Here is a 13,127-nt window from a genome sequence, read left to right as displayed (position 1 = left end):
TTAGTGCGAGTTGGAGCTGCTTTGCCATATGGTGAATGCAGTAAGTGACTGTTATCATCATAACGTTACCTGATAAGCACAAAAGTTCAGAACATACAAAACAGAAAAAAACATAATATGAAATATTCTGCCTTTGTGCTTTGATTTCTTTGTTTGCTCATTTCTACACCCGTAGACAGCGCTAAAGTCCCGCATCTTCACGTAATAACACTGTCTTGACTAGTGTGGTTGAATGATACTTGTCCTGGGAGAACTGTACCAATGTGGCGGTGCTATTGACGCATGCTCAGGGTCCCTATGCGATATCTAGTGTATATATCTTTGGGAACAACATAGATGTTAACCCAGAAGCATACTTGGGGAAATCAGGTTGGCACAGTATTTGCTGATGGTATTAAACATAAAATCATGATGCCACCATCCTTGAACTTTGTGAGAAAGCAGAACAATGGTAAATTAATGATTTACTCTGATTTCTGTCTCCTGCTCTCTGACCAGTGTTCATTTCAGCTTCCTTGTTTTACATCCTGGGAGGTGCAATGGGGGAGGTTTTGTGTGTGTGTGTGTGTGTGTGTGTGTGTGTGTGTGTGTGTGTGTGTGTGTGTGTGTGTGTGTGTGAAACAGGAGCACACGCTTCTCAAAATCTCTCCAAGCCAAACACACATCTGTGTTACCAACGCCCACTTCCCAGATTACCTCCACTCAGTTTCGCAACAGAAAAGCATGATCTGAACTTGGAACCAGACTGAACAAACCCGTGTTTCATCAGAAAGAGGATCAGACGCAGCAGAATAAGGTAAAAGAGTTATATTTCCCCTCTTTTCTTTATGAAACAACCACATTCTGTTAGTTTGCACATTTCTAAATGCAACAGTAATACATGTTTTGCTGAATGCAGACTTATTCTACAGTGTTTGCTGCAGTTTTCTTGTTAAAGTTGCATTCATATTTCACACTAAGAGTCTTTTTTGTGTGTGCACAATACAACTTTCTCCAAAAGCTTGATAGTTAATAAACACATCTGCTTTCAATAAGTCTGTCTGTACATGCATTCATGCATGAAGTCATTTCTGGCATTAGAGGAATGTGCAAATCTAAGAAACACAGAGCACATCTTTTTTTTTGTTCATGGAATTTCTGTTTGAGTGTTTTTAATATAAATGTGTTGGTTCAATATGCTCAAACAAGAAAAGGAAAATTAAACCGTCATCATTGACCCCACCATTGAACATCTCTCCACAAGTGTTTATATAAAATGACTAAATACAAATCAAGCGGTTTAATCCAAATCCTTTAAAGAGACATTGATGTTTTATGTGATGCACATATTTCATTTATGTGCTTTATTCACATGTAAACATATAAACAAAAGCTCAGCCACAGCTGCTTAGTTTACACACAAGCAGGCATTATAAGGCATTTAAATGCTGTAAATATTGTTCGCTGTTTATTCATTTACCTTCAGCTTAGTCTTTATTTCAGAGGTCGCCACAGCCGAATGAACCGCCAACTATTTTAGCATATGTTTTACACAGCTGCAACCCAGTACGGGGAAACACCCATACAACCTCATTCACTCTTACACTACAACTAATTTAGTTTATTCAATTCTACTATAGCGAATGTCTTTAGATGTTAAATGACATCAACATTACATTAATTCTTTTTCAAATATTTTCCAAGTGCACTGCTGTTTAATTAAGAGAGAATTTTAAATATCATATCTTAAATCACTTGGAAAATATTGAAGAAAAAAAAATCTAAAACTTACCGCTAATAATTTTATATAATAACAATAATAATAATAATTATTATTATTATGATGGGTGACGCGGTGGTGCAGAGTGAAGCACAATCGCCTCACAGCAAGAAGGTCACTGGTTCGAGCCTGGGCTGGGTCAGTTGTCATTTCTGTGTAGAGTTTGCATGTTCTCTCGTGTTGGCGTGGTTTCCCCAACAAATTTAAACCTGCGCTATAGGGGAGTTGAGTAAGCTAAATTGTCTGTAGTGTATGTGTGTGAATGGGAGTTTATGGGTGTTTCCCAGTGATGGGTTGCAGCTGGAAGGGCATCGGCAGCGTAAAATATATGCTGGATAAGTTGGCGGTTCATTCCGCTGTGGCGACCCCAGATTTAAAAAAGGGACTAAGCCGAAAAGAAAACGAATGAATGAATGATAATTATATATACAGTATATAATTATTATAATAGGTGTGTGTATACCAACACATCAACATTGTTAGATACTGTTCAATATTTAAGGTTTGAATATGTGGATTTTTTAAATAACTTAGGATATAGAGTAAATGAAAATATGGAATATTCATTCATTTTCTTGTCGGTTTAGTCCCTTTATTAATCCGGGGTCGCCACAGTGGAATGAACCACCAACTTATCCAGCACGTTTTTACGCAGCGGATGCCCTTCCAGCCGCAACCCATCTCTGGGAAACATCCACACACACTTATACACTACGGACAATTTAGCCTACCCAATTCACCTGTACTGCATGTCTTTGGACTGTGGGGGAAACCGGAGCACCCGGAGGAAACCCATGCGAACGCAGGGAGAACATGCAAACTCCACACAGAAACGCCAACTGAGCCGAGATTTGAACCAGCGACCTTCTTGCTGTGAGGCGACAGCACTACCTACTGTGCCACAGCATCGCCAAAATATGGAATATTTTATATATAAATATTTCTATACAGAATTAACATTAAATACAGAAAACTCATAGTAACTGTGAGTGCAGTGATTCCTATTTTTAACCCAGAGCAGTTTGTGTGAGAAAAAAAGCCAATAATTAAATTGTTAAATAAACGAATCTCGATTCTTCACAAGACCTGAATTAAACTGCTCAATTGATGAGGAATTCTTCTAATCTTTTGTTATGAACATTTTAAAAAGCTTATATTTTAGATCAAGGGTGACCAACCATTTTCCTGGAGAGTCACCTTCCAGCAGATTTCAGTTGCAACCCATATCAAACACACCTGCCTGTAATTATCACATGGGCTGTTTCTCAATTCCAAGAACACAGAGAACGGACTTGCGTTCTTGTGGAGAGTGGTCTTGCCAGGTGTCCTCGGAAGAACGAACTCAGGAGGCCGCGAGGACAGAGAACGCGTCCTTTGAGAAATGGGATGCTGCGTTCTTCCTGATGGTCACATGACCTTCACGTGTTTTAAATGGAAATTATTTAAATATTACAGCATTCATACAACGATTTATTGTTTTTCCCCTTTTCAAAATATATACTTTGCATAAAAACATTATAAATATATGTTGCACAACATAAATAAAACAGATTTTAATACAAATTTCAGCAAACAAACACCCTTAATGTGTTTATTCCTTTTTTAAGATATTCATGTTAATGTTTACTTTCCCCGTTTCATTTAGGGAAACTCCTGAGGTAAATAAGTGATTTCTCTGAACTTTAATAATAAATTTAGATAAAATGCAGCGCTTCCCACCTCCAGTCGCAATGACTTCTGGGACTTCCAGAGCGAGTTCGGTGCTCAAGTCTGCATCGGTGAGTCCTCGATATCAAGAACACATCCGGGAAGTTTCACGCGTCCTCCGTACTTGCGGTCTTGAATATTGGAACTGAACTTAGGCAGCTGATGATGACGTTGCACGAGAACACGAGGACGCAAGACCGCTGAAGAACGCATATTGAGAAACAGCCATGGTGTTCAGGTCCTAATTAATTGGTTCAGGTGTGTTTGATATGGGTAGCAACTGAAATCTGCAGGGATGTGACTCCAGGAACAGGGTTGGCCACCCCTGTTTTAGATGAATAACTGAAAAACCTGAAATATCTCAGATCATAGATATCTTGTTGTCAGAAAATAAACTTACAGACTTGAAATGATAGGAAGCTAAAGAGCAAATAGAGACATACTCTAATTATCCACATGTAAACTATCCCTTTATGTTTACTTTATGTTTCTCTCGAGGATTCTTTTCCTTCATTTCCGTCAATTAGTGGAGTTTATTCCTCACCACCAGTGGAGACTTCAGCTTTTCAGCTTCCAGCAGTGACATACATTACTGAACAGAACTAAACTGTGACAAATGATCAAGCGGTTTTAATTGGATAAAACTTCATCTGTGATATGCTGCTTTTTAGAGTGTAAAAAGCTCTACAGAAATAAAGATGATTTGAATGCCTACCAGGGCTGAACGATATTAGAGAAATCTGACATCACGATATTTTGTGTTTCTGCAATATGTACAGTTAAAGTCAGAATTATTAGCCCCCGATTGAATTTTTTTTCTTTTTAAATATTTCCCAAATGATGTTAAACAGAGCAAGGAAATTTTCACAGTATGTCTGATAATATTTTTTTCTTCTAGTGAAGTCTTATTTGTTTTATTTCAGCTAAAATAAAAGCAGTTTTTAATTTTTTAAACACCATTTTAAGGTCAAAATTATTAGCCCCTTTAAGTTAATTTTTTGATAGTCTATAAAACAAATCATCGTTATCCAATGACTTGCCTAATTAACCTAATCTGCCTAGTTAACCTAGTAAAGCCTTTAAATGTCACTTTAAGCTGTATAGAAAATATCTAGTCAAATATTATTTACTGTCATCATGACAAAGATAAAATAAATCAGTTATTAGAAATGAGTTATTAAAACTATTATATTTAGAAATGTGTTGAAAAAATCCTCTCTCCTTTAAAGAGAAATTGTTGAAAAAAATAAACAGGGGAGCGAAAAATTCAGGAGGGCTAAGAAATCTGACTTCAACTGTATATTTATTGCAATATTAACAATTTCACCAGATGACTTGATTAGCTCTAGAAATAACTTCATCACTGGGATGATCCTGTAGGGGACTGAATCATGATTAAAATGTAATAAACACACTTCACGCATTGATAAATGGTTCACAAGGCAATCAAATCATATTCAGGTACAGAAAATGAAAAATCTAATATAAAGTAGCACTGCAAATACTGTTTAGCTCAATAAATGTTTCTATTAAAGTTACAAATGACAACATTTCTTGTGCCTGAAATTATAAACTTTTACTCCATTACGGCTCTCTCGTATATTTTGAATTGTGGCTATATAACCCCAATATAATATATCCTAAACTATATAATGCCAACTCTACATTGATCCCTCCATTTGACTATTTTGGATGCGCACATTGAGACATCGATTCTGAAACGATGTACAGGGTGGGCCATTTATATGGATAAACATTAATAAAATGGGAATGGTTGGTGATATTAACGTCCTGTTTGTGGCACATTATTATATATTAGGGGGCAAACTTTATGGGTGATGACCATGGTGGCTGTATTAGATTTATATATTTTAGTTACGCTCGACGAAGAACCAAAATGATAAAGAGAGCCGACTTCAAAATGGCCACCATGGTCACCACCCATCTTGAAAAGTTTGCCCCCTCACATGTGCCACAAACAGGACGTTAATATCACCCACCATTCCCATTTTATTAAGGTGTATCCATATAAATGGCCCACCCTGTATTGTGCAGCTCTACTGTCTACCTAACATGTTTTTCTTTGCCTATTCAGGAAGCGATGAACATACCAAAGTCTTCATGCTGTCTTTTCCTCCTATCCATCCTTCTCAGCACGGCCGTTCCCTCAGCTCTGGCCGGGAAGGTGTTGGTGTTTCCAGTGGACGGCAGTCATTGGGTCAACATGAATATAATCATCGAGCTCCTTCACTCCAATGGCCACGAGATCACAGTGGTGCGAACGGCCAGCAGCTGGTACGTCAAAGAGAAGTCCCCACACTACACCTCAATAACGGTGACCCTATCAGAAGCAATAAACATCGAGAAGCCCGATTTCTTCATCTCGTTCCTCAGCCAAATGATCGAGATACAGAAACATGGAGGATCCCCGATTGCATTCGTTCAGTTCTGGTGGCAGATGATGAGTAATCTCTATTCGATGCATCAAACTGCAAGTCAGCTAGTCGTGGAGATCTTCGAAAACCCAACGTTAATGAAACAACTCCAAGATGGAAATTTCGACTTGGTTTTGACTGATCCAGGACTGCCCGGAGGAGTGCTGGTGGCTCATAAACTCGGACTACCAATGGTGTACAACGTAAGATGGATCGCAAGTGGAGAAGGACACTCGATTATCGCACCTTGTCCGATATCATACGTTCCTGCATCAGGAAGCCACTTGCCAGATCGTATGACTTTCCTTGAAAGGCTTAAAAACGTCTTTTTTTATGGGTTGAAAACATGCCTCGATCATTTTATCGTGAGACCTGAATATGATAAACTAGTCGCACGCTATTTTGGACCCGAAATCGATTTCTTCAACTTGCTGCAAGGTGCTGATATTTGGCTCATTAGGTCGGATTTTATCTTCGAATTTCCCCGTCCGACGATGCCGAACGTCGTCTACATCGGAGGCTTCCAATGTAAACCCTCCAAACCTTTACCGACAGACCTAGAAGAGTTTGTGCAAGGCTCAGGAGAGCATGGAGTCATTGTTATGTCACTTGGAACTCTAGTCAAAGGCCTTCCTAGTGAAATAACATCCGAAATCGCAGCCGGATTTGCTCAGTTGCCCCAACGTGTCATTTGGAGGCACCTAGGAGAGCGTCCTCATAATCTGGGCAACAATACTCTTTTGGTCAAGTGGTTACCACAGAATGACCTGCTTGGTCATCCCAAAACGCGTGCATTCGTCGCTCACGGTGGAACGAATGGGATTTATGAGTCCATCTACCATGGTGTGCCTTTGGTCGGAGTCCCTTTGCTCTTTGATCAGTTTGAAAACATGCTCCGTCTCCAAGTACGAGGCGCCGCTAAAGTTCTTGACGTCACAAAACTGGACAGTCGCAGCTTTTTAGCAGCGCTGCAAGAGGTTTTACATGAGCCGTCGTATAAAGAGAACATACAGAGACTATCAAGGCTGCACAAAGATCAGCCGGTGGGACCTCAGGACAGCGCCCTCTTTTGGATAGAGTTTGTTATGAGGCATAAAGGAGCAGCGCATTTACGGACGGAGGCGTATAAGATGCCTTGGTACTCGTATCACTCTTTGGATGTGCTGGCATGTTTGCTGGCGGTCCTGCTGACTGTAGGGGGCGCTGTGGTTGGTGGGGTATGGTATGTGTGTTTTAGATTGTGCAGAAGGCAGAAATCAAAACTTGAGTGATGCAGTGATTTGCACACTTTCTGTGAAGCCTGTATTTATAAGAGTTTTCCTAAGGGAAGGAAATGTAACTAGAAGATATCACTGTACTTCCACCGATGATAGATTTTATTATTAATTGATTATGTTAATGTTTTTTTTAATGTTGCATTTAATAAACTTTTCTGAAATGCTGTTTAGGTAGCAAAGAAGGTGAAATAATCAAATTTATTACAAGACCGTTAAGACTTAAATAAATATAAATTATTATATAAACTCACCGGCCACTTTATTAGGTACACCTGTCCTACTGCTCATTAACTCAAATTTCTAATCAGCCGATCACATGGCAACAACTCAGTGCATTTAGGCATGGTCAAGATGATCTGCTGCAGTTCAAACTGAGCATCAGAATGGGGAAGAAAGGTGATTTAAGTGACTTTGAACGTGGCATGTTTGTTGGTGCCAGACGGGCTGGTCTGAGTATTTCAGAAACTGCTGATCTACTGGGATTTTCATGCACAAATAATTAATTAAACTCAAATAATCACTTGTTACAACCGAGGTCTGCAGAAGAGCATCTCTGAAAGCACAACACGTCCAACCTTGAGACAGATGGGCTACAGCAGCAGAAGACCACACCATGCTCAAATGGCCTACACAGTCACCAGATGTCAATCCAATAGAGCATCTTTGGGATGAGGTGGAATATGAGATTCGTATCATGTGCAGCGGACAAATCTGCAGCAAAATCTTTGAGGAATATTTTCAGTACCTTGTTGAATCTATGCCACGAAAGTATAAGGCAGTTCTAAAGGCAAAAAGGGATCCAACCCAGTACTAGTAAGGTGTACCTAATAAAGTGGCCAGTGAGAGTATACACTGTGTGTGATATATATATATATATATATATATATATATATATATATATATATATATATATATATATATATATATATATCACAAAACAAAATGCATATTCATAATACAAGGTTTTTATATATAAAATATAAAGCTTTAAGGCTTATAATGCATTATAAATACAAGCTTCATAGAAACTTGTTTTGTTTTAGGTTTAATTAGTTTATATTTTAAAATGTCATAAATAGCTGTAAACACAAATACAACATTTGAAAGTTTAGCAGGACATGAAGGACATTCTGATTTCAGAATTAATATATTTAATCAAAGTACATTCATATCATGAATCATACACTTAATCAGATTTTTTTGCTCTTAGTAATAAAACAGTTCACACCAACTGTGTGCATTTTATTTACAATAATTACATCATTGTGAAGCATGTGAACATTTTACATCCAGAATCAACCTGAAAGAAATTATTCAACCCAAAATGACGCGGTTCTCATAATTTACCATCAAACCCTCCAAAGATGTAGGTGTGTTTTTTCTTCAGTAGTACATTAAAGAAGATTTTAGCTGAAATTGTGGTTCTTGGACATTTATAAACTGAAAGTACAGGCACTTCGAGAGTCAAAAAAAACTATACAGGCATGCACAGTATGGACCATTTCAATATGGTAATGTCATTGGCTCTTAAACATTTCCTGCTTGTTATTATGCTATATCACAACTGCAACAAGAGGCAACTCAATCATATTTTCTCGTTAAATCAGCTATCATAACAGTATTTATTAATATGTGGACCTTTTTGGATTATCGAAAGCTATGGAAATTAAAAATGTAAAACAGGAAATACATTAGGACCATTGTTATTGTTTACATTCCTCAAAATGGTCTGCTGTATAGACCATTTCAATATGGCTGTGTCATTGACCCATGAACATTTCCTGCTTGTTCTCAAACTATTTCATAACTGTAACAAGAGGCAATTCAATCATAACTTCATGTTAAAACGGCTATCATAACAGTATTTATCAATAGGTGGCTCTTTTTGGATTATCAGAAGCTGTAGAATATAAACATGTAAAACAGGAAATATTTTGGGACCATTGTTTTTGTTTACATCCCTCAAAAAGGTACTTATTGCTCCTTACAATACACTGAGATATTATGAAGTGTGGTTTACTTATAAAATTATTTACAACAGACCAATGTTTTCACTTCATAAGACCTCAGTGTATTACGTTTGCTTGCCTGTGTAGTGTGCATGATTTTATTGACTCTGTAAGTCAGGGGTGTCCAAACTCTGTCCTGGGGTCCGTTCTTCGTACCTCGCTTAAATGATCTAAGATGATTTGGCAGATCCTGGATCTTTTAATCTTGATAACTGATCTCTAGCTAATTTGGTTCTTCAAACAAGTTCGTGAATCAGATTAGAATGTCTGGATAAACTGATCTGAGATCGCTGCATGTGTTGTGTAGGATAGATCTATCGATCCTCGAAATCATGATCAGCAATGCAACGATTGGCTGACGGCACAGCAGCGTAATGACATCATCTGATTAATATTCAATTATCCATGTGAGCAAAATTACATCAAATTAGCAGTAAACGGTTTGTTAAATATGACACGCAATAACCTTCCACATTTGTTGTGAGCTGCAGGCTTTACACTTTCATGTGTCAAGAGTATTCATCATGTATTTAGTTCTACATTTAGAAAAGATTTTCTTCATTATAGTAGCCGTTTTTTTAATCGCTGTATGGAATAACTAGATGTTTACAAAATCACTTTCATATTAATCATAATCACTGGCATATTAACTGTCAAAACATGTTTATGACTGCATTAATGTATTATTTCTTTTTTTTTAAAGTCACATATTCTGCATTATTATTATCATACACAATTTGTACTAAAGCGATCTAAAAAGTACATATCAATAAGTTTTCTCTTTGCACCACCAGGTGGCAGTCTTTGTACTTTCATTTCGGGGGTGCAGATTGCATAAGTTTTATTAATATATAACTTTATTTATTTTATTAATAACTTTATATATATAGTTAAAAAATATTAACTATTTTCCCAATTGTATATAACTACTACTGTAAGAAAGTATCAGAATTCGGTACATGCTTTCTCTATTATCTTTGCTTGAATTGAGCTGATCTAATCCTGTTTATATGAATTAAACCTGCTTCCGATCAGGTTTGAGCTAGCAGAACTGTTGCTATGACAACAAATTTTGGATCAGCTTTGAAGAACGAAACGATCCTGGATCGTGTCAAATCGTCAATATCCAAATCCAGCTAACTGAGTAATCCATGTACGAAGAACAGACCCCTGGAGGGCCAGTGTCCGGCTGCCAGAACGTTTTTAGCATATATAGCAAGAGCCTGGTTAGCTGGTTCAGGTGTGTTTGATTGGGGTTGGAACTAAACTCTCATGGACATCGGGCCTCCAGGACCGAGTTTGGACACCCCTGCTGTAAGTGTTGGTTTAGTACCCTGACCTTTCCCTAATGTGTGTATACTTCATTCTAACATTGTTTTTGTTTAATCAAAAATCAAACTCAAAGGTGTATTTCTACCTTGAATGGCCATAACAGTCAAATTGACGCCATGCTTTTCAGCAACTTTCTGCTAACAAAAACAACTTTCTGATAGCAAAAACATGACTTTACTTGAGGCACCTCTTTTAAAAAGCTCTTATGCTTGCCAGATAAGTCGGGGTACACACTTTCAGCGGCGGTCTAGCAACTCATCCACAATTATAGTCTATATTACAAAAAATATTGTATTTTTAGGATAATAACTGACATTCAGAGCTTAATTCTAAAACCTCAAGACAAACTTTGGATGTAAATACGAGGTAACAACAATTACATTCGATACAGTCGTATTATACGAATGGTCAGAATGAACACTACGGCCATTCTAGTAGTTATCTACCATAGATATATACATTAGATGTCGCCTACCCTGTTGTTGTCTATTGGAAGGAATGCGTCAAGAGAGCCGCCATTTTAGTACAGGGTAGCGCTCCTTTGAAATGAATGCGAGACCAAGCTGCAGTAGAGGACTGTGGCCATCCAGAGCCAGAGATATACACATATACACGTATATCTATGATCAGGAGTTTTCCCGGAGGTCAGTATGCAAATTTTTTTTTAATTACGAAAATTATCATTTTACATCACTTTTCTACATTGATGGATCAGTGACCGCACAGGCAATACTGACAAAAAGCTTGTGTTTGTGTGTATGGAAATATACTATCCACCCTCCCTGTTTAATTTGTTCTAATCCGTGTCCTGAAACACACCTCCTCTCCTACTTTCACTTCTCATACTGACGAAGGAAGTGATTAGTTTGTGAATGAATCTCCGTTATGAATGACTCCTTCACTAGCCGACAATAATACAAGTTTCTGACACCGCCGCATCTCGTTGTCATACAGGGCCGGAGTGGGACACCTTTTCAACCCTGGAGTTTCAAGCCTCAGACCGGCCCACCTCAGTTCATGACTGACTATATTAAAATAAGGTCATTTCCAAATCAGTTTTCTAATGACACTATCACGTGTTTTTTTTTTTTTGAGAAAGCAGCTGCTTTAGAATTTCAAATGTTCAACAACCCTAACAGTATTATATGTCTTAACAATAAAAATGAAAACAATAAAACACTGTGCCAAGGATCAAACCCGGGTCCGCAGTATCTTATCTTAACGTGCTAACCGCTGGACCACAACAGCTGTGATTAGAATGGTGGCACAACTGAGTTTTATCATCTTAGGTTGCGAGAAAATAGATAAAAAGAGAAGAGTTGCGGTGAAGTAATGAATAAAAAGGCTGTGGTCAAGTAAATAAATAAATTTAAAAAGTGTGACTGCTGAGAGCAACAGATTCTGGAGCTAGGGACACCGGCCCTTGCGGCCAAAAAACGGACCGGCCCACCGGGAATTCTCCAGGTCCTCCCGATTAGCCAATTCGGGCCTGTTGTCATATTTCTTTTGCATTGTTTGCTGATTTTATTCAACAAAACTAGCATAAGCCGAGTGTTTAGTGTGAGTTGGTGCTGCTTTGCCTTATGGTGAATGCAGTAGTGACTGTACTATCATCAATAACGTTACCTGTTTAGCACAAAAGTTCATAACATATGAAAACGTAAGAAAACTAAATCTTACCTATGAAATGTTTTGCCCTTGTGCTTTGTTTTCTTTGTTTGCCTGTTGCTACACCCGTAGACAGTCCAGCATCTTCACGTAGTAACACTGTCTTGACTAGAGCTTGACTTGTCCTGGGAGCACTGTACAAATATGGCGGCTCTATTGGTGTATGCTCAGGGTCCATATGCGATATCTAGTGTATATATCTATGGTTATCTGCTAGTTTCAGTCAGTGTTAAAGTACTACTGAAAAACAAAAACTCACCATTTTGGATGAATATCTGAACAGCAAATGTTAATTTTTGGTAAACAACTGTGTAACTAAAGTCACAGTTCAGCCAAATACATAATTTCATCACCTTTATGTCGTTCCAGCGCAGTATGACCTTCTAAAAACACAAAAGAAAATGTTTTAACCGATGTTTGGGTTCGAAGAACACCTTCAAATGTGTTAAGCTGTAATGCACTGAGGTTTGAAACCATATGAGGGTGAGTATGTTTATATGTGAACTCTGATGTGCATCGGTCAGTACTTTAAACTGCTCTTCCAGACCACGATGTACACTATGAAGGGGATGAGGGCAATGGGCAGCAGTGTGGCGACGAGGACAACTCCGGGCGGAGCGTCAGATAAATCCTCTTCATTATTACAGGAGCTGAAGTACTGCTGGTGGATCCCCATGAACAGATGCTCCACCACATGGTTTGGGTAAAAGCAGCCTGCAATGCCGGATGCTGCGTCCATACATTCGGTTAAATCGCTGTAGCTCCTGGACAGAAAGAAACAGGTTTGATCAGACATCATTGGTTGCATAATGTAGAGTGTGAAATAATTTTGGACGACTAAATCAAAAGTAGTGTTGAAGATTTTCATAAAATTGTGAGGACTTTTAAATGTGCCAATTAAAAAAAAAGACTAGGACTGTTTCTCAATATGCGTTCTTCA

The 13,127-nt window shown here is 38.1% G+C and overlaps 1 protein-coding gene and 1 pseudogene across 6 annotated transcripts in view; one reads left to right on the top strand and one right to left on the bottom strand.

The window, feature by feature from the left end:
* The first annotated feature begins 655 nt into the window (after positions 1–655).
* On the top strand, positions 656–7,344 carry si:ch73-334d15.1 (annotated as a pseudogene).
* A 962-nt stretch (positions 7,345–8,306) lies between these two features.
* The window catches only part of LOC137489268 (receptor activity-modifying protein 2), a 73,229-nt gene continuing 68,408 nt past the window's right edge, over positions 8,307–13,127 (bottom strand). For 3 of the 6 annotated variants that reach the window (XM_073941092.1, XM_073941091.1, XM_068217250.2), the window contains exon 5: positions 10,167–12,951. In XM_073941092.1, the coding sequence (XP_073797193.1) occupies positions 12,708–12,951 (244 nt within the window). In that variant the 3' untranslated portion in view covers positions 10,167–12,707. Of the gene's footprint in view, positions 9,324–10,166; positions 12,952–13,127 lie in introns of those variants that run through there. The other 3 variants (XR_012399527.1, XR_012399526.1, XR_012399525.1) reach the window with 2 other exon arrangements.

Source organism: Danio rerio, chromosome 24, assembly GCF_049306965.1.
Source record: "Danio rerio strain Tuebingen ecotype United States chromosome 24, GRCz12tu, whole genome shotgun sequence".
Lineage (NCBI taxonomy): Eukaryota > Metazoa > Chordata > Actinopteri > Cypriniformes > Danionidae > Danio > Danio rerio.
Note: the sequence above shows the minus strand (reverse complement) of the source record. Positions and strands in the feature narration are given on the sequence as shown.